We start from the raw sequence: 22,677 nt of genomic DNA, 5'->3' as shown, positions 1-22,677 counted from the left end.
TAAAAGAAACAGGGCTTATTGTGCAAAGCCTGTCTCAAAAAGTCACTAAGAACTGCTTCTTCATATACAGTATATTTCTTGATGTATGTTTTTTTTTAATAGGGACATTAAACAAATGATGAAAATGCTACTTACACGCCTACAGCAATGAGTAAATGTTAATTATTAGCTTTGTTATAATTGCAGGGCATCAAACAGTGTTTTGAAAATATGCACGCACACTTAGTTTAGACGGAAAAAAAAAAGAAGGCATGAGCTCATATTTAAAGAATGCCATTAGTGCAGCCCATGTCAAAATGTGATAAATGTAACATGTATGCAATTTGACTTCGACATGCTCTGTAAAATGGGCTCAAGTTCACAGAGCAGCAGTTGGAGAAATCTTCAGGGAGGCACTCGAGAGTCTCAGTCTGGCAGATTTATTGTAACGATGGTTCAGCCGCAAGGGAAGCTGCAAAACGCTTAAAAACTAGCCTGAACAGGCGAGTCTGGGGGAAATGTTCCCACAGTAACCAAGGATATTCTTATGTAACAAACCTTTGTGAAAATAAGCCCAATTATCTTAGGTAAGTCTGTCTTCACTGTAAATCTTATCATCCCACACATTCATTGCACAATGGATTTTGGAAAGATATTAGAAGATCCTCCAACATTTCTTTCTCAATCAGGCCCTTTCTATGGGTGTTGGTTTCACAACAATAACTTCTCTGCCAAAAAAGTGTTAATTCACGAGAGATTTCTATAGCTAGGATTTTGGCTGAGGATCTTTTCAAAGAAGTGAAGCGGGCAGGCCTTGACTGTAAAGTATTACATCACATATTGGTTGCACCAATCAGAGTTTAGAAACATTATATTCAAAATCGGATGACAGTTGCAAGAGTTATGTCACAACGACCTCGAAGAAACAAAACCACACCCACAGGTGAACTCCAGGACCTCTGACATGTTGGGTGTGGTTACATGTACAACAAACCACATTTTTAATAACGCAGCAAAACATGCTTTTTACCTGTTAAGTGCTTCACTTGACATTAAAGAGAAACAAGATTCTGTATGCTGTATAAAGAGTTAAAGGAACTAGACCTGGGGAGGGGGCAATGATGCAAAAAGTGTAATTTCTATTCAAGTAAAAACATGCCAGAGTCTTTTTTTGATTGAACAAGCAAAGCAATTTATTTACAAACATACACAGGAAATAAGAGTTGCCCACCAGTCTTTCCTCACAGAGTCTTCAGTGTGCATCTCATAGCGAACTCTTTGGGCTTGCAAACAGAAATAAGCTCAGCATTTTTTGACCTTTAATCACCATGCTTTTCTCATTACAATTTGTTTTGATATTGTGATCATGTTAACTCATATCGTCAATACTTGGAGCAGCATGAAATACCTTTTTCCTCAATACTCTGTGGTATTTTGTTAAACTATTTTAAGCTAATATAAAGAAGCTGAAATCAACTTGAGATACATGCCGAATGAATGTAACTATACTATAATTAGTTAGATTATTTGTTGTTTCTAAAATGTTATTTCCAAATCAGCAAACTCTGATTCGAGTGATATGAAAATGTTGGATCCCTCATTGATTCCAGTCAGGATCTTGTTAAGATGTTCCTCCGCCTCAGAGATCAGGAATCAGGACAAATAAAGTGTCCTTGAAGCCTGAAGTACACTTCAGCAGGACGGAGGATTACTTGCACAGGGTTTCAGTCCAGGTAAAGTAATTGACTCTCAATACCAGAGCACCACGTGGCCAATCTGCTGCTAATCCTGATCACTGTTTAATGGCATTTTTGCACTCATGAACAACCTCTTCAAACCTGCCTTCCTGACCCCGTTATAGCACTGTAAATGTGCTAGCAATATACTCTAACATAGAGCACAGGAAACTCAACACTGATAAAAGTGGGTCTTGTCTCATTAAGTCCATAGCAAGCATTTGATATAAAATGAATGGAATGGTAGAAAATGAAAGGAATGGTAGAAAATCAATGGAATACTTCAGTGAAAATAGGAAGTCCCATCTTGTCTGCAAGGACCTGTATGCAAACAATCAATACTTTTCGTGCAGATAGAAAATGGTGAACAATCCATAAGAGATAAATAATCCAAAACGTTATTTCAAATGACTTGTGAGTGGTGTTTATGAACACAGCTTATTTTCCAGGGTTAGTTCAAGCTCATTAAAACAGCCTCTCTTCCCTCTATGTCTCGCAATATTAAAAAAGTGCACTTTAAGATGATTACTTGCGAAAAACACGAGTCACTCGGAGGAAGTCCAGCCAAAACCAGCCGCTTAAAAGGCTTTTGTTTAGATTTTATGCAAGTCAAGAGGCAACCAATCATACCGGAGTTTACATGGAGAAGATTAATGAAAAGAGATGACCAAATGTTACAATCATTGGTTGCTTTAACTGTCAACAATGTCCCCATCAGATTCAAACAAAAAAGGCTCTCTTAATCAACAAGAGAGCTTTGAAATATACAAAGTGAATATGAAGACGTTAAAACATGCAAACAACCTGTTCGCAGACGGTTGAACAATTTCTGTCAGAAGTCTGTGTGGTGAAGATGAATAAAGTCAAACAAGGGAGGAACGTTTTAGAAAATGTGTCCCTTTGGCTGATTTCAGATCTCCTGAGAGGGAGGACAGTTGTCGGCCGCAGGTGAGTGACAGCCGGCTGAAGGTGAGTGACAGCCGGCTGAACCTCGGAGCCGTCAGACGTGGCAAAGAGAGAGGATGGAGGATGGGGGATGGATACCGTGGGAAGCAGAGGATCAGAAGGAGCTGGGCGTCCTCCTGATGGTTCACTAATGCTAGGAGGTCTGCAGCAGGCGTCTGTAGTGAGGCATGATCTCGTTTTCTGGCAGCTGCAGGTTGAACTCCAACGCCACCAGCACCGGGAACTCGAAGGCTATCAGCTCTCTGCGGTTCACTCTGAACCTCTCTTCCAGTTTCTGCCAGAGAAAAAGAGAGTTAAATAATAGATATACAATGCTGCATTTCTAATAGCTTCTTTACTACACCCACAGCATTTCATGAGGCCTGGCATGGTAGACGTTGCCTGTTTGGAAAGTTGTCAGACTACAGTTGAAATTAATAGACAATACAAAGCTGGTTGTGTTGGCCATTCTAAAGCACTGACTTAAAGGGGAACACATCTGCCACTATAAAAGCTTTCTTTGAAAAAAGGGATTTTACAGATGAAACACTGTTTACAATTCATAAGAAGTACTACTCAGCCTTTCTCATGTCTTTTGATGTTATGAAAGGAGCTTTCTAGAGTCAAAATAACTCAGTGTTTCAAGGTTAGCTCAGGCGCTCCCTGAGACTTGAGAAAAACTGTGATTTAAATTAGAGGTAGCCTAAAGGGAATTTCAGTTTTAACTTTTTTAAGCTTAGAGACACTTTTGTTTTTTCTTAGATGCAGGCCTGCTGTGGATTCTGGTTCACTGATCGGTTCAGCTACATTTCTGCGTAGATTCTCCGTTAAAGATAGGGATAGGGATCTTTTTAGAGAGGATGACGGTAGAGCAATAACAGAACAAAGGTTTCAGATCCAGCGAGTCTCGAGACAAAAAAAGGCAGCCCTCCAATTATGGGATTTGAAAGACACCCTGTTAGCAACATCAGAATAAGCGTTTACGTAAAAACAGGACCGAACTCTGAAGGTCAGCTTTGATGGTATTAAAAGGTTATGTCAACACGTAATCCTCTTATTTCTGACTGAGACTGTAATACTTATTTTCGCCTGACTGTCATTTTTTTTCTCATCATTGTTTTAATGCATTATGGCTTAACTCTATCCTATCAACAAATAACCGTGTGACCTCTATAACAGTTTTTTGTGATCTGGACGCAATTTCTTCAGTCTTATATTTGTTGAAACCTGACAATTAAAAAGTCAGTCCCTGGTAATCTACACATATCCCTTGTGGTATCTAGTCCATGTTTTGATTAATCAGCTGTTGAACCTCTGCCACCAGTGGAAAAATCAATCGAAAAATCAATTTCCACTGCAGACCATTTTCACGCTTATTGACCTGTGATTTTGAAAATGAGAATTTGAGTGATGCGAATATTAAACCTGGTGCAACATAAGGAAAAATAAACATTAAAAAAATGATGAGTGTTAGCAAAGGAACTTACGTCTATCAGGTGCTTGACCTCGTGTTTCTTGAGATCGCCGCCAATCTTGGCCGCCAGTAGGACACAAGCTCCAGCGCACAGTTTACGATTCTGCTTGTTCAGTTTGCCGTGAAGCACCAGTTTCTCAAAGTAGACGAAAGCCATGGCCACCGTTGGTTCCTCATAACCACATTCATCCTGGGCCAACTTTTTGATCTCCCTTTTCAAGCTGCCGGGAGGAGATAAAAGGGGGAGATGAAAAAAAAAAAAAGAAGCCAATCAATAAGTTGATACAGAAAGCGTAATTAGACAGTATGAAGTTGACTTTTGATTGTGTTCTGGTTTTATGTTTCAGTATTTGTAAGCAACTGTGACTGAAAGAATATTGCTTTTATTTAACTTTTTTATGGTTATTTTTTTTAAAGAAGGGGCAGGTAAAATAAGATGTTTTTCTCCCTGCTCCTTTCCACCATGCACTATAAATAATGTTTAAAAAACAGTATAAGTGTACAGGTTTTGTTTTAAAATAACTGCTGTAGGTGCCATAATGCTACTTAGCCCAAGTTCATTATTTGTATTATTATCATTATTTGTTTACGTCACTTTTATTTGTTTGTTGAGCACTTCCATTAATTGTCACATGGCTCTGGTTTGTCTATATAAGTCACCTGTTTCATGTCGAGTGCGGATGACAGAAGGTGAGCTTGTGCTGTCATTTTTTCTGTTGACCGTTTTGTCCACAGTTACTGTGTTTTGATTTTGTTTATTAAATATCCTAAAACTATCTTGCTTCAGCGTGGACTTTCTCTTAGAAAAAGGCATCACAGTTTATAGCCAAGCTTAGCCTCTCGGCGACCCAAACTGAACTGGAAATTGAGCCGCCACAACTGCCATGTGTGGAATAAACAAATAAATAAAAAATGAATATAAAAGGAAAGGAAAAATAACAGGGCATTGTAGAGTTAAACACTTAATATGACACATGTTATGCATTTCTGTAGGTTTTTACCTCCTAATCTTGCTGAGGGTAAGCCTTATGTGGGGGAACTTCTCCTTGAAGGTTTCGTTCATGTCCTTCTTGAGGTCAGAGGGTTTGACGTATTCAATGACCGTAGTCTGAAAAGAAAAACCAGAGGTGGTGTCACGATGACCACGCGTTCAGCACTGGGCAGAGTGACTGGATCCTCACACACTAGTGTTGGATTCCACGGTCTCACAATAAGAGCTGGTGTTACCCGTGTCACTTTAAAGATACGTCTGCTGATACTCTATATCTTTCTTCACAAATCCAGTGAAAAGACCAGAGCCAACAACGAACCGATCCCACTAACACACATCCCACTGTGTGAATCCAAAGCCTGATATATCACGTCTTCTTCTGTGACATAGAGCGCCATTGTCGTCCAAACACACCAATAAACCACACTGTTGCCGTGGGTGACATAATCCTTCACTACAATGAACATGGGCACTGTGGTGGATTTACCGTAAATACTACATGCGCTATCATGCTGCTGTAAACACTCATTAGCACACCAAATATGTATCAATCCGCCGTTGAAAACAGTCCTCAGCTAAATAATAATTTACTTCAGTGTCTCTGTGTTAAAGCAAATAACAGAGCTTTATGTGTTCAGTGAAGCGTTGAAAAATATTGTTGGTTTGGATCTTTTCAAAGTATTTGCAGAGGATAAGAATAACAAAGGCTATCGCCTGCCTCTTCCTGTGGGCACAAGACATGCTTGATTTCTGACCAAAGCTTTCCATGCCTTCATCAGGTTTCCAATAAACAAGCTTTGGTGCATGTTATAACATGAGTAGAAGGAGGGTGAGTCACATTTAAAGGAGTAGTTTGGGTATTTTAAGTGGATCTTAAGTGGCACAGTACTACAGTATATTCCCTACAGTAGATAGCGGGTGGTAGGACCACAGTGAGCGTATCAGAAAACTGATTTTGGTCAAAAAAGACAACCTAAACAAATCAATCACTTGAAGTGTACGCTTCATTAGAATTGTTTCACCACTTTACCTTTGAGACAACTCTTTTAGACACTGAATTATATATGCACTCTTTTTATAGCCACCAGACTACATTGAAATGGTAATTTGACATCGAAAGAACACTGGATTCGCTGGTAGAGATAGTTTGTAACATCCAAATGATCCCCTTAAGACAGTAAAATGAGGGGCTGAGAGTTTATCTGCAACTTCAATTAAAGATGTTCTAGAGGGGGAAAAAGCAAGAAGCCTAACTGCTAGATGTGCAGGATAATGCTGATAGAAATAAGACCCATGTCATAATCAGTCAACTAGGCCATCAATCCGCTTTGTAATAACAACAATCACCAATTGAATTGCTAAGATCTAAGAACATTATCTAAACCACTTCATTTGACTTGTTTTGTTTATTTATTTACTTACCCTCACACATACATGCATACCGAAAGCCTTTTTTACACATGCTATCACAAGTATTACTGCAATAACATTTAACTGTATTGCACTTATGTTTTGTAGATTTATATCATCTTTAAAACTCAAGTTTAAAAACTAAATATTGGATTGTTCGGTATGTGTTTCTTTAATAGCCAAACTTTGCTGTAGCAATGTCACTGAGTTTCCAGACTGAATACATTATCTTGTTGTAAAACTAAAATGACTAGAAGTAAACTGTTTTGGTACCAGCTTAAAAAAATGTAAGACATTGCTTGCTTTCCTTGTCACAAATACAAAGGTGCTAATAACAAAGATGACACTCAATATGTAGGCACCATATGAAGTGTGAAGAATCCACCCTGAACACCACGCTACTGATCATGAACCGTGATGAAGATGAAATGCCGATCGATGTTTGAAGCCGCGAGAAATGAAGCAAAGCTAAACATTGACTTTGCGTGACAGAAATATTCCACTATGACCATGTTTTACACTTATTTCAACACATAAAGACATATAATTATACCATGTCTTACCCTGACGATAAGTTTACACTACACATATTACAAAGCAACAACAATGTTTTTATTTCAAATGACTTAAGTGAGACTTTCCTTGCTTTCTAATAATATTCCAGGTGATACACATTTCCTGAATTGAACACAGAGCCTAAAAACTATTGTTATGCATAGTTTGAAAGTGCAGTTAGATAGTCATGCTCTTTAAGTAGCCTGTGCTCAACCAGCAGAATACTGATGTGATGGTTCGGTTCCTTTAGTAAACACAAAAGCCATTGTTTGAGACGCTTGGTTTTGTAATTGGAGGGAAAAGGAGAAGAAAAAAACACATAGCCTGGCCTTGACTTAACATTTCAACTGTGTCAGTCCCTGTTGTGTACTCTGCCAGTCTGCGTAACAAAAACAGAGCTGAGGAAAGAATGAGGTGGGAGTCTAGTCAGGTTTTTTTTCCCTGTTTCCCATCCACAATAAAACATCCGTTCTTTTCCGGAAAAGAGCGAGAGTGATTAGGGCTCAGATACAATCGCTACACTCATTGTTGCTCCGGTGGCTACTTAATATCTGCTGCTCACTATAGTAGAGGATAAAGCATTTCCATTCATTCAGGACCCTGAAGGTGGGAGAGAGTTTGGCCCAGTGACCTTGCTGATTAAAAGTGAAACGTTCTCCTGGCTTCTTCTCAAAAACAGCTGATATAATTGAGTTTTTTTGAGAAACTGTTGAGGCAGACACATATTTCCGGTGTGTTATCTTTCCTGCTAGTGGTGGGAAAACTGAGCACAAACTGTCCTTAATGACACAAATAACCATTGAAAAAAAACATTAACTATGGGATATCCTGGAACATTTCACCAACAACAGAGGTGGGTCTATTTCAGGGAATTATGTCCCGAACAAAAATAACCTTTCCATTCTGGTCTCAAGAGGAAACGTTGCTGTAGTATTTGTTGTTCCTGGTGCTGGTGATGTGTTCTTAGACACAGTGAAGAGTGTTTTCTCACCATGTATGAGGGGAAGATGAGGACCCTCTTGTGTTTTCCACAAGGCCACTGCGGGTCATCTAGCAGGTTGGGATCGTACTCACGAAATTCCCCCAAATCATTCCCTGATACAGGCACAAACACAACAACAAAAGTAGAGGCAGATGTCAGTCAAATAAACACTGGATAATGGAGAAAAAAAACAACAGAGTGTGAGTCATATGCCACATTCATAATGGATGAGTTGAGTACTTGTTGGACTGACCTGTGTCTACGCTGCTCTGGTTGCTGTTGGCTCGGCCCAAACTGAGGCTTCTATGGCTGGCGTTACGAGACGCAGAGAAGGACGAGGTGGAGTCGATGGTGTTCCTACGACCACCCAGCGCATTAGTGGGATACAGGAACTGGGTGTAGGACACAGTCTGCAGACACAGGGGAAGTTATTATTTCCAAAGGCCTAAACATTATATGCCCTTATTGTCCTCTTTTAATCTGACAGGTTATCTGAGGTGTTTCACTTTTTTTTCACAGCAGCATTTTGTCAAAGCAGGAGAAGCACAGGTTGTATGAATAAAATTAAAGGTTGGCTGGACTGGAACACACTAGGGCAGGGGTGTCAAACTCAAATACACAGTGGGCCAAAATGAAAAAATCGGTACTAGTCGAGGGCCGGACTGGTTCAATGTTTATTGAATGAACTTATTGCACATATTAAACCTGGAACTAACAAAGCTTAAATTATTGCCAATAAAAACAACATTAAACATTACATAATCAGTTGCATTAATTTCTTATGGCTCTATCTGCAGCTTTTCCGGAGTCACTTCTTATGATTACATTTTTCCAACAGCTTCAAAAAAACTATTTCCCACAAAGAAAAACCAAACCTACTCTGTTGTCTCAAGAACAAAAGTGCAGAAGGAAACATCCTTGTAAACTCAGTGTGCTGCTCTGTGATGATAGTTCAAGCCAGATACTTGGCATCTCATCTCGGGTGCAAGTTCATCAATGTTTGGGCTCAGGCTCTGAGCTGAGGAAACCCTCAGGATGGAGTGAAGGTGTGCGTGCAATATACCGGCGGTCCAGATCTAATAGTAATTAGAAATTATCCTACGGGCCGAAATTAAATCCACTAAGGGCCTGATTTGGCCCCCGGGCCTCGAGTTTGACGCATGTGCACTAGGGGATTCAGGCTAAGAAATTTCCAAATGCTGCTTTAAAAAAAGCCTAGTTCAAGAATGCTAAGAACTGTGTTGAGGTCCTTTTAATATGAATCACAAATAAATACTCTTGGTTTGAAAAGGCAGTACTTGAAAAAAACAGCTGTGTATTAAAACTGCAAATAATGTGGCTGAATTATTATATTATATATATATTATATAATTATTATAATTGGCATTGCCTAGTATCATTCTAGGCTATATTTATAATTATTATAATTGGCCCTTTCTGATGTTTTTATTCCTTATTGGATGTGCACAATATTCTCCTTTTAATAACATTTAGTGATTAATGATCATGTGTTTTCCATAAAGGAGCTAAAAAGCTATTTAGTTTTTCCATCACCTCTCAGTGCTGGCTCAGTTTAACTTTGTTTTTATCTAGAAAAACTGAATGTGTCAAAACTGCTACTAATTATACTCTGAATTACATGCAGTTGTACTGTGCAGTAGAACATTAAACACCTTAACAATATGTTTTTTTACTGTGTCAATCAGATTTTCCTAAATGGTTACAGTAAGTTTAGCATATTTCAGCTCACCTTTCCATCCGCTCCTAGCTCCACTCCCTCCAGTCCGATCAGCATCTCCTTGGCGCCTCCTGACGGGTGACGCTGACGCCCTCCTCCTTCCAGCTTCACATCCCTAATGAGCACAAGACCTTTAGATCTTTCACTGAACAAATAAACCTCACAGCTTCGTTTGACTCTCTTTCTCCACTTTCCTTAACCTTCTTACTGATGCCTGTTCTAGCCTACCTCCACATCTGTATAGATCTGCGCTCATCAGCTGGACTAGGTTTTATAATTATGTCGTTTGGTGCATTTGTTTCTAGCAGGCCGATGTCTTCAGAGTCAGCTGCTGCCTCATTAATGCTTAATATGCAGTACTGCTGTAAGAAATCTGCAGGAGGTCAAAGGCTCTGCTGGAGTACAAAGCTGCTGGAGAATAAAGTGTGTCAGTGGAGCAAACAGTGGAGAGCCCACAACTGCACACATTTTATATGAGCTGAATATTTATTTGCATTTAATGTCTGCTGCTGATATATACATATAGACTGGGGTGAACTTGGACAATTAAAACCATGGGGAAATAATAGTAAATATACTAATTAAAGTAGACATTGGTTATCGACATGATTTAACATGCTATGATATAACTTCACTTGATGATCACTTTGTTTTCAAACTATATGGGCCTAAAAAGTCTCTTGGACTTGCTTTTACGTCAAAGCGAAAATATATGTGCGGACAAATATTACCTTGCATTTCTGTAATATTAACTTAAGCCTTTTTATAACCTAATATTCTTACATGACATTTCAGAATGTGAGCAGACAGCAAATCGTAACAGTCTTGTTTTTCTACTCCTCCCTTATCTTCCCTAGCTCAGTCATGCTTTCGGTTAAAATTGTCTGCCCAGATAAATAGAAGAAATGACAGAGAGGGACTTCACATGACTCCCCCAGTGTTTTGATGACATGCGGGGCAAATCTGTTATAAATGAAAACAGTGTTATTTGGCAGACATGCACGTCAGGACACAATGTTGACAGATGCATCATAGACACAAAGATCCCCAGGCAGCAGACGTCCGACAGAAGAGTGGAGATTAAATAAAAAGGGGGAAACATACGAGACAGAAAGCTTTCTAGGAGAAGAGCTTTTCTAAGAGGCGATCCAGAAAATAATTGCTGAAAGTAATTAGAAATTAAAAGGAAATTACAAGAAAAGCCGACATTCATGGATAGGAATCACTGGCAAATACCTGAATGTTAGTAGTGTTATAATATATGCAAATTGTTAATAATGCCCTACAACATTATTCTAAATCTAGGATAAAGCAAATTAAGCCTTAATATTAACAATACTGAAAGTATCTTGACCCTTGCTGGCCACTTTACTACTGAATGCTTTACAACTCAAATAAACAGTTTAATATTGGCTTGTAATAATATTCCACGGCAGTCTTGTCCAAGTTTCACACAGTTATACTTTATTAATCCCTGTGAGGAATTTAGTCCTCTGCCTTTGACCCATCTAACTTTTTACCCAGTAAGCCAACTTTTCTATAATTCAATGCCAGGAGCATTACCTAACATGCATGTATTTTAGGGTCAGATAAACTGAAAAAATATGAGGAAGCCCATGCCAGCACAGGGGGAACATGCAGAGTCAGAAAAGCCACGGTGGACTCTAGCGGGGTTTGAACCCAGAACCTTATGGGTGTCAGGAGACAGTAACGCCCCATAAACAGACGACCAATCAAACAGCCTTAGTCTGCAAAGTTTCATGTTTTTCTTTTTTTAATGGAATAGTTTGAGATCTTGGAAAAGCATACCTATTTGCTTTCTTACTGACAATTGGATTAAAAGATTAATACTCACAAATCTCATAGCCATAGCCTAAGCATGTTAAATGCTAATATCTGTTAGCATATTTCAGCATTAAGACTTAAAACAGGGGGACAACAGCTAGCCTGGCTTTTTTTGTTAAGAGCAGTAACTTAACTTAATCATTGTGAAAGAAGTCACTTCAACCCTCCATAATAATCCCCCCATTTACTTCCTCAAATAAAACCAAAGCTAAGCTAGTTATTGCCCCCTGCTTCCAGTATGCATGTTCAACTCAGCAAGCCATATCCTGGCAGTAGTCTCATATTTAACAGACAGATACAAGAATGTTAATCTTTTCCTCTAACCTTTGGTAAGAAAGCAAATGAGAGTTTCCCGAAATTCCATTCCTCTGTATTAAATTATTTAATGTTGGAACTATAGGATAATTGTCTCCATGTTACGTCCCCAAAAGTAGGGCTGAACTGCAAAATTGGCAATTTTGTACATGAGGCAGAAGTTAAAGACAGAGAGACAGAAGGAAACAACTACATGCGATCAGCAATTTTGGGCCCAGTCGTCTCATAAAATGTTGTTTTGCAGTTACAACACTTTAACTGAGGCAGCAAAAGCCTAACTGTTAACTGTCGATTAACAGCAATGAGCAGCCAGATGTGTATATTGGATAACCCTGGAGGTTAATTAACCACCGACCTGGCACTGATTGGCTGGCTTTATATGGATAGAGCTTTCTGTGCTCTTCACTTAGCACCGGTGTGGAGCTTTTCTTTCTGTGCATTGTTTTCACTGGTGTTTATATCTCCGATGTCACTTTCACTTCCGCCCAAACACACCATTTCATGTGAACTGGAGGTCTAGGAGCCAAGGTCATACCAGAGCTATCCCCATGCAAGCCAGCCATAAAACACCTACAGTTAAGCGTATACGTTTTCTGGGTCAGCACTAATACATTTAAGCTCTTAAACAAGGCAAAATGTGTTAATTAAAAATCAAGAAGCAACTGCATCTGCCAGCAAAACGGTAATAAGATCAACGAACACATGAAAAACGTTTAAGAGCTATAGTTTCTAAATATAAGAAGAACAGTAACCTGCAAAAGGTGAGTCTGAAGAGCAAAGCCAGCAGCGGTTTTAACAGACAAAAATGGGTTGATTGAACAAAAAGGGAAGAATGGCTTAACGCCACCAGAGCCATTATGGGAAAAAGCAATACAAGCATTAAGCACAGAGCAACAACATAGTCTAGATATAAAGGAAATTACGCCTTTGAAGCCCATTTCAGCCCACTGTTTATTTATTTATCAGACGGTAATGGCAAAATGCATCCACCAAAACCAACCCTTAGCCATGTATGCACCATTCAGAGGAGAGTACATCCACAGAAAAAGCGATGGGAGAAAAAAAAAAAGGGAAAGAGGCGGCACAGGCCGGAGGAGGTTACAAAGTTCGGCATGCTGTAGGATACATACCCTGCTTGGCTACAATCTCGATATGGCAGGACAGAAAAAACACTATAGAAGGATCTTCTGCCACTGATTAGGACTATCCTATAAAAACAAAAATGTTAAAAAAAAGCTGATCAATATCTATCTGACAAGATCCACAGATTAAAGTTGGAGCGAGTGTGCAGTAAAAATTAGAATGAAGAGAATGAGCTGCAAACTTCAGAGTGAGTGTGTGTTGGTTTGTAGAAATGTGGGACATGTAGTCAGTGGTTGAGGCAATCATGATGCATTTTTGTGTAAGATACCTTTAGTTAGCATATGCTATCTTTATATTAAACTGTGTTCTACTAGTGGAAACATTTATAAAGTATCGAGTCAGAGAATTTCAAGTAAGATATGTAAATTATTTGTTTTAATATCTGCAACTCACAGACACTATGAATCTTACAACTGGATATAAATAACATGCGTGTTATACCATATCTCAGTTAATAAACAAATAAGTTCTTCTTAAAAGTTTGGAAAATACTGCACAAAATTACTCTACATCCGATCATTTCAACGGGAGGAACTTAGAAATATACACTGTTTTCTAAACAAGAGCTACTGTTGTTAAAACTATCTACACTACAAAAAAAAAACAACGCGCTAGAACTACACTCACAAACACTCTGAAAAAAGGCTAACCGAATTAGATTGAAAATCCAAAGAATGTGACAATGATGACATTGAACACTTTCCGTGTCTCCTGACCTCGATTAAACAACCATTTTTCCTTGGGTTACTAAAAGCAAACCCAGTAACACACCTATGCCATTTCATTTAGATTCAGAGGTATATTTGCTGCAAGCTAATGTAACCTGCTGTGACACAATGATATGTGATTTATCTTGTGATTTCACCATTGTAACAGTGAATAAATGAAGTTTCAAATCTGAATATACTGTGTGAATGGACTTATTTATGAGTCAGAATGACATGAAGTGAATGGAGCTGGCCTGCTTGCCTACGATGTGGCTGTAATGTGAGAAACATCCAAACTGCAGTTCATTGACTGGGGCAGCCTGCCATTATCCACTGAGGACTTGTATTGACTAAACGGATAGCGTTGTTTGCCTTCATACCTTCCATTGCGTATATCATGTTGCCTCATGTTCTTTATGAAGTGGATCTTCTTAAAGCTCTTTGGTCGGGGTGAACCCGATAGGGTCCGGCATCTAAAATGTTAAACAATCACAAAACATCAGGACCTCAAAACACAGAGACACTTTGCCAGTGACTGGGATATATTACAGTGAGGGCAGCAGAGGAAAAGGTAATGCTGTTTCTGTGCAGTTTATTACCTGCGAAGAGGAGCGTTCTCCTCAATGTCCTCTAGCGTTTCAAGTGAAGAGCGCTGGGAGATGAGTCTTCGTCTGGAAACAGGCAGACAAAAGGGAAGGTTTAAAGTCAGAGGGATATGAAGAAACATCATGACACCAAACACAGGACCAATTGTTCTAATGCAAAAAAACAGCTTTTAGAAAAAAAATACATTTGGCAAAGATAATGTTGATAAAACCTTATTGTGATCTTTTTTGACAGGCAAATGGACACTTGGCCCATTGGAAAGCAATTTCATTAGAAGGCACAACACTTAATCAAATTATTTTCCACAGCAAAGCAATAACAAAAAATGCAAGAATAGATCTCGAAAATCAAATACATTTTTCTAACACAATAAAGCCAGCCTAGCTTTTAGAATAAAACAGGGTATTAGCAGACACAAACACTCGAGGGAGCTTAGACCCAAATCTCCTTTTTACCTTTTTGTGTAAAGCAATGGAAAGTGGAAAAAGCCATCGTCCAGCACATTGCACAACTAGTGAACATTTGATATGACGCACTTTTTGAGTTAAAAAGTTACAGCCACATTTCGGTTAGCATTCAGTCATTGTTGAGGTTCTTCACAAGGACATGGAAAACTAAATATCTGTGGTTACTGAGGGCCTTTGAGCAAAAGGTCAAACAAAGTAGTTCAATTATGATCTGCCTCGAATCTGTTCTGTTATTATTTTACAAAAGCCAGTCTTGGACGGTTTAGTTGGGACCATCCATCGACAGCACTGTGTGCCTGTGTGGTCAATCATCACTCCTCAATCTTACGTTCATCACAGAGGTTTTTCCAGTGTCAGAGCTGCTAAGAGGATAAGGCTCGGCCAGCACTTTGTGTAACACATGTTGTCACACATGGCCTTTATTTCACACTAGTTTCATGACTTATTCTGCAGAAACCCTTTTATATGATCTGCTGCCAAAAACAAACCCACATGTGACAGCTAAGTATGCCTGAGCTGTCCCAAAATTAGGTTGTAATTTTATATTCAGCCCCAGAATAACAACATAATCCAACACATTAATCAGCTTACAAAGTGGCCACATTTAAAGGCAATGGAAATTAACAAATTAATGGTCAAATAACTAAATTGTGACATATTTTCCCAACAGGAGATCTGTCAATAATAAATACATTTGCAGCAGGGTTGGAAAAGCCAAGTAAGAGTCTAAACATATGTCTGTTCACAACATGCATACTGTAGATCATCTTGGTGTACGCAATCCTTTTCATAATTTACAAGTGTTATAATGCTATGGCCATGAACGATAACAGAAGCTTGCCTTCCTCTTTAAAGAGCATCTCAGCCAAAGGAGGAGAAAGACAGCGGAGTGTTAAGCAGAGTGGCTGGTTAATAAACAACAGATCATGAGGACAGATTAACAAAAGATGACTCCAGCCTTGAGGATCTCCCAGGGTTTAAACCAACACAAGCTAAGTGAACAGTGTATGCTGGAGGAGAGGGGCTGAGATAAGTGTTTACATGACGAAACATACCGAGCAGACGAGTAACCGGGAGCCATTATACTGGCTAACCTTCTGTATTATGACCCCTATAATCATAAATTGGAAGGGGGAACATTAAGCTCTGATAAAAGGATTGGACAGAACATGTTATAGTCCACTTGAATATAATGAAGGGGTTGTGACCTTTGCTTGAAAGTCACATAAGTGCTTTCATGTGATTTATGGTCTTAGATCTCCCTTCTGATGGAGCAGATAGCTTGGCTGGATAAAGATCTGATGACACAGATAGTCTAATGGCGCATTTTCACCACAGGGCCTCGCTCGGCCTCGCTCGGTATGGCTAGGCCTCGTTAGGCCTTGTTAGGACTGGCTCACTTTATGCTGCGTTTCCATTACAGTTTAGTAGCTGGGGCAGTAACTATAGTAACGCAGTGTAGGTGGAACCGTGACGTCATCTTCAATGAGAACCACAGAAAAAAAACATCAGCCGTTAGCTGTTAGCCCTCAGAGCTCACAGCTCCTCATATCTGTTCAGAAACTAGACAAAAGTTAAACAAGTACAAACCACAGACTGTCTGTGTCATGGTGAATACAGTCGCTGGTTTATTTATGTCTGTCTAGGCCGTTGTTGTGAGTGTGGACGGTCGGAGCATATACTGCGTTAGCTTAGCCGATCTCCATTTAGACAACAGGCATTTTAAAAAGGTTTTTCGCCTGCCGTCTGTCTGCAGACTTGTCAAAGCATTAATTCATGGTTTTTACTAACCGGTGTCAGTATGTTGTTACTTCGGCATTATTTTGAAACGTGTCCGATACAATTAAATCACGGTAAAATATGTTCATTTTGTTGTAGTTGCCAGTGATTCGCTCGCTAGTTTAGCATACTCAGCCCGACTCAGCCTGGTTGTTGGCCCGGAAAGAACCTCGATTTTATGGGTCCAGAAAAACTGTGAAATAGTACCCGCAAGCCGGAACTACACCTGGTGGAAACGCAACAAAAACGGCTTAAAGCGAGCTCCGCGCTGTAGTGGAAATGCGCCATAAGAGGACTTGACTTCTAGGTTCCTCGTGACGGCGTGACACTTCAACCCTGAAACTTCTGGAACAATTCAGGTCATAGGAAAATAGTCAAGTTTCTGTATATTGATATGTTTAAAACCAAAACCTTGGGGTGAAACATGATACTTTTAATATCTTACTCATACACTTACTCAAAAAATAGTTTTGTAACCTGTAATCATTCCTTTCGTTCATACCTTCCATACAAGCCTTAAAGCGATCACTCCTAAGTGTGAATAGAGAATAGGACAGAAACTACAGCTCTTGTTCTGCATCTTAAATAACGCTGTTGGCAGTATAAGACACTAGAGGTCTGATTTAGACAAATTAAGTTAGTTATGGCCTTTCATAGTGCTTTGAAATAGCTTGATTTCTCTAACTTTGACTGCTGAAGCCACACACCACTTAGCAAAGAAGGAATGTACACTGGATTTCTCCCATCTCTTACGGTGATAACTTAACAGCTTGTCAGTCCTAAAGGCTAATATCTCTGAACCTTCATACAGGCATGAGTATTGCATTAAGATTGACAGAAACAGAAAAATCCAAACCTGTCATTTAACTCGGCAAAGAGTGTTACATTGTGTGCCCAAGAATAAAAGACCTCTTATTGAAGCCATCTGTTTCCATTCTGTGTGACGTTTTGTCATTTCTGTCCAAGCCAATGTTTTGTGAATTGTTACTGATCTTCAAAAAAATCATTCATCAGTTAGCCAAGGGGCATGTTTCCAGTTCAGGAGGACACAGCTGAACCATGGGGACTTTGATCCAGGCATCCACTGTGGCTCAACAGCAGCATTGGGACGTGTTTTTCATGCAAAATACTGTATGTTTTCCAGGCCTCTACAAATCCTGGAAACAATAACACTAGCCAGGCCACTCATTCACCTCAGATCCAACTCCTACAAACTATGGTTAGAACAGCCTGTTTCTACCCAGTTTGACATTAACGAGGCCTGGTCAGAAGCTTCAAAGAAACCTCAGTATAAATCAGTAGCAAAGGAGCAGCAAGCACACCATAGCATCTCAAACAATCTCTGCTATTGAAGCCTCAAGCGATTAAACTTAAGCATGTTTCATAAATGCAATCAATGCACTCCAACACAATGAAATCCTCCTGCAATGAGAGTGCTTCAAAAAGCCATTGATAATCCTACCCAGCAGTACCATGCAATGAGCTATACAACTCAAGTGGACTATTTAGATGTGCAGATTAAACAGTTTTACACGTACGCCCTGTTGGCAGCGTGCCACAGGATATAGTCTTCCATTTGCCGGAGAGTCGCTGAGTGGAATTAAATGTAATGTTCTGGCCTTCTTCACACAAATACTGCCCGGGCAAACGGAAATGTGATTATTCTGATAAAGAAAAGCACAGCCGTTCAGCCTGTCTGACCTGCAAACACACCAGGAGTAGAAAAAATGCATGGGCTAAAAGGAAGTTAAAGAAATGGGAACACAGGGTGAGAAACAAGCAATATTAAGGACATCTTTCCTCAGGGGTTTTACTTCAAACTGCAAGACGAAAACATATGCTTGTTACTCAAGCATGTGTTACACTTCAAGTGGGTTTTTCAGTCAAGACATAAGGGGTTGTCTGAGTGTTTGTTGACAGCACACACTAGAAAATTAAGCATTCTTTTATAATCCTGCCAACCATGACCTCAGCGAACAACAATCAACCTCCTAACCAAAAGTATGTGACTCGGTGGCACAAAACTCCACAGGACCATTATAATGGGTTACACTGCTTGTTTTCCAGTCAGTCTCTGGAGTCTCATGAAAAAATAATCTCGGCACTACCTAACGGTTAACTAAAAGAGGCATAAGAAGACCTGGATGTGTCTTAAGGGGGAAAGAATTAAATGAGAATTGCTTAACACCTAAGGCAGACAAGACCAGATGGTAATAGAATGCTATATTTAAAATCTGCAGCTCTAAGCGTGCTAATTCATGATGGATGAAGGCTGAGGAGTGGAAGGAAAGATGAATATGAAATCATCCATCATTTGCATGCATTAGATTTTGATGAGGATATGGGCAAAGGCACTTTTGGCCTCAGAAAGTCTATTTTGGCAGCACATCAAAGGCTCTTCGACTTCCTGAATGGGAGCAGGACTGAGGGCCAAACGTCTGAGGGGAGAGTGTGTTTCTGAAGCCCCTGGGAGAGGAAGTAGAGGACAGAAAATACAGAGCGGAGAGCCAGGCTGCTTCTCAGAAAGCCTGGGCATCCTGCCTCTCCCAGCCAGGGACCTCTGGACACATTTCCACCAGCTGCCCTCAAAAAAACAAACCAGGCACTGTGCAGGGCCCTCGTCTGGTGGAATATGGCCACGTTCCATCTACAGGTTGCTTACATTGCAACATTAGAATACATTTTGTTTGTATATCCTCCAATTCATGTATTAACGGATTGAGCAATACAATGGCTGTGTAGAGACAATATGCAACACTTTGCTTAGGGCTAGGTGTTAAACCTAAATGCTCAGTTTGGTACCAACTGAAATGTGTCAGTAGCAGAAAATATTGAAAAGGATGCAGTATTGTAGTACTGAAAGCTTATAGGCATAGAATGTAAAGGTTTATGAGTAAATCCGTAGTTTCGCCAGATTTTGACTGTACACCATTGAAGCACAGCTGCTTGCGTTTAACATTTTTAAGTTTGGCTTCTTTTGTTGCACAAAACACTTTTTCAATTTAACATAAAACATAACTAAAAAGGCACTCGGACAATGCCGACGTCTGCTGAGGCCAAGAAGCCTTAAAAGGAAGGTAAATATTATTCTGTGTGTCTGTCCTGTAATGTGGAGCCTCTCCAAAATTGAAAAGGCACTTCAATGTCCACCACGTTTCATTAAAAACAGGATGATAGTTCTTATGTGATTCTGCTTAGAATATATTAATATAATGCTATTTGAAACCATTCATACCTACTTCAACCAAAAGTTAATTATTTACCTTAGAAAACAGAACTTGACAGAGCAATCTCACCAAAAGGTCACTTTAGGATTTGTTCTGGAGCATTTTATCTTATCACATGATCTTTCTCTGCAGATGAAGTGTGCACAGCTGTCATAGAATTGTAGATCTTCACATTTCTATTTTTCTGAGCACTTGAGGATCTTGACTTTTACGCCAACATTAACAGGAGGTCCTTTAAGAGCTCTGGAAAATGGACATTCAAACCTCTTTAACTCCATGACAACTGGGCAAACACCATCTGCTGAGGAAGATGTTCCTAAACAAAACAAAAACAGCAACGAAATTGTGGTGAAGCTACATATTAATAATGGATATAACGGATTGTGCATTGGGAGGTATTTTTGCGGTCTCAGAAAAAAACTGCAAATGTAAATAATTAATGGTGTCGTTAGTGTAATATAACCTAATTAGTGCACTTCTTTCAGTATGAAAAAGTAAAAATTAATACATTCGGAAGCTGTTAGTTTGGCAGGGCAATTTCCACGAGGTCAGGAAGGGGAACTAAATGCTTGTTGAGTGTTTCACCACGAAAAAGATCTTCCTGAGAAAGTCTGCCAGAGACACCAGAGGAAGGAGAGGATTTGGGTAAGAGAGGGGCTCCGAATATTCTGACAGTGAGAGAACCATGAGACGAATGTTACTGACAGCTGTCCTGCTGTGAGGTGAGACCCTCAAAAACTCTCCATGTGCCTACAGTGTTACAATAAATTAGATGGACAGGGCAAATAAAAGAAATCCACATGGAGCAGCAAGCCCTTGTTGTTTATGGAGTTGAAGGGGTGTAGAATTACAGGATGTCAACATCACGCTGAGGAGATGAAGGTTGCAGGTGTGCTATATGTTTTGAAATTACATTAACTTATAATAATTTAAGGACTTTTATAGCATTGGAGCAGGTTTGCAATAGGAAAAAAAGAAACTGCTGAGTTCCTTCTCTTGGGAAACCAGGTTACTGCTCCACAGCTGTTGGACCTTTGATCACACTGCACATATGTCTTTATCCAGACCAATGAACACCTGCATGCAGTAAATAAACAAACAGCTGGTCGTTGTATTACTGTATCCAGGGAGACTGTGTTGCTGATGAACAACACTATCTTTCCAAAACCTAAAAAGAAAAATTGCCCCAGTTCATTCATTCAGGGCCCTGGTAATGTGGTTGTGTGGAAACAAAACACAAACACTTACACTGGAAGTTCAAAATAAGTTGTGCATTATGTGTTTAATCTGAAGATCTACTAAAATGTAACATATGAAACAAGAATGTGCTGTAGTCTGTAGATGTAAACACAAATAAACTCCATTGGGTTTATCAGTGGTATCTTATTGGAGCTAATAATCGACCTATGCAACAGGATTGTGAAAACAAATGAAATGTGTCTGCAGGACTAAGTGAGTTCAACAATCGTGCATGGGGACTGATTGCTCCTATTCATTTATCATGATTCCTTTAGTGACATGGTTAGGTTTGTGTTTGCTTGCTATGACATCAATGCACAGCCTGACTGTGCAGATCCTGCAGACAAGCTCCCACCTTTGACATCCCTGTACTAAATGTTCTCAAACACCAGACATGGTTACCTTGATCTCTGCAGCTCTATCGCAGAGTTGGCTATCTGTCCGCCCTCCAGGTTGTAGTTCTGGGGGTTTTGCCTCGAGTATGGGGCAGGTAGGATTCCCTGAGTGTACGTCTGCAGCCTCCCTCTAGTCGACACTGGCACCGCGGAGAACGGCGAGCTGAAAGTGGAGGGCAGGAAAGCGTCGCCCTCCGAGTCTGCACCCAACGGGGCAGCTGCGGGACCCGTCCCGAAACTACCCCGGCTGTTAGCTAATAGAGCCTGGTTTGCAAAAGCGAGCGCCTCGGCGGCCGTGGAGGCAGCCGCCGCAGCAGCCGCAGCCCCGTACGCCGTGCGCTCCGGAGAAACCAGGCTCTGACTAGTCCTAGCGTCAAGAGAGTCCTCCTCCTCGTTCTGATTGTCTGCATCGTCTTGCACGGGTCGTCCATCCAGGGAAATGTTGCTGAGAAAGGACAACGCCGCTTGCCTCCTCCTCGGGTCTATGCGTTTCCGCGTATGCTCGATACTGGAGTGCTTGATCTGCAGCGTGGCTGTGGATGTGTTGCTGCTCGTGGCAGCCGCCATGGTCCGCTCCCAGTGGTCCGAGTCCCCGCAGCGAGCGATCTTACCTGGCCGACATTAATAAAGTGTTAATCGTGCTTGTGTTGGTGAATGGTAGTGGCCTGTCTTTTAAGTACATGCGCTTAACTGGGTGAAAACAGGGAGGTCACGTGTGTGCAGTATTGTGGCAGCACAGGAAAAATTTGGACCAATGGGCGGTCAGGAATACATGTGTTTTTTTTCTCTACCTTTTCCTGACTGCTGAAAGCTCCACTGGCTCGTCTGACAGGGTATGCCAATATTACGCAAACATAAACGGTGTATGTAAGACCGGTGTATGTAAGACCGGCGTCTGACCTGCATTATATTCGTCTTCATGCTTACTTTTCACGTTTTTGATTAATTTGGAAAACCTCCTACTGTACAAAATAAACTTTCAAGCTTTTCTCATTTCAAATTTGACAGCATGGTGAATAACTTGCTTGTTGGTGTGTCAGTCCGCAGAACAAGGAGCAGTGGTTTGCACATTGATCACTGGTTGCTGACAGAACAGGGCCTGGCTGGCTCAGTTTGTTTTGGGAAAATAGATCATTTTCTGAAC

The 22,677-nt window shown here is 40.2% G+C and overlaps 1 protein-coding gene across 2 annotated transcripts; it reads right to left on the bottom strand.

Annotated features, from left to right (window-relative positions):
- Positions 1–2,389: 2,389 nt before the first annotated feature.
- On the bottom strand, positions 2,390–22,410 carry cables1 (Cdk5 and Abl enzyme substrate 1). Of its 2 annotated transcripts, XM_079648545.1 has the most exons (10): positions 21,541–22,410; positions 14,420–14,491; positions 14,201–14,293; positions 13,101–13,178; positions 9,823–9,925; positions 8,326–8,482; positions 8,082–8,185; positions 5,136–5,242; positions 4,148–4,355; positions 2,390–2,955 (listed from the first exon to the last, which is right to left on the bottom strand). In XM_079648545.1, the coding sequence occupies exons 1-10, from the start codon at positions 22,098–22,100 to the stop codon at positions 2,815–2,817; spliced, it is 1,623 nt and encodes a 540-aa protein (XP_079504671.1). In that variant the 5' UTR covers positions 22,101–22,410; the 3' UTR covers positions 2,390–2,814. The 2 variants fall into 2 exon arrangements, with proteins under 2 accessions (XP_079504671.1, XP_079504672.1); XM_079648546.1 differs by lacking the exon at positions 13,101–13,178 and having other exon boundaries at positions 21,541–22,403.
- Between the last annotated feature and the right edge of the window lie 267 nt (positions 22,411–22,677).

Source organism: Notothenia rossii (genome assembly GCF_949606895.1).
Source record: "Notothenia rossii genome assembly, chromosome: 9".
Taxonomy (NCBI): domain Eukaryota; kingdom Metazoa; phylum Chordata; class Actinopteri; order Perciformes; family Nototheniidae; genus Notothenia; species Notothenia rossii.
Note: the sequence above shows the minus strand (reverse complement) of the source record. Positions and strands in the feature narration are given on the sequence as shown.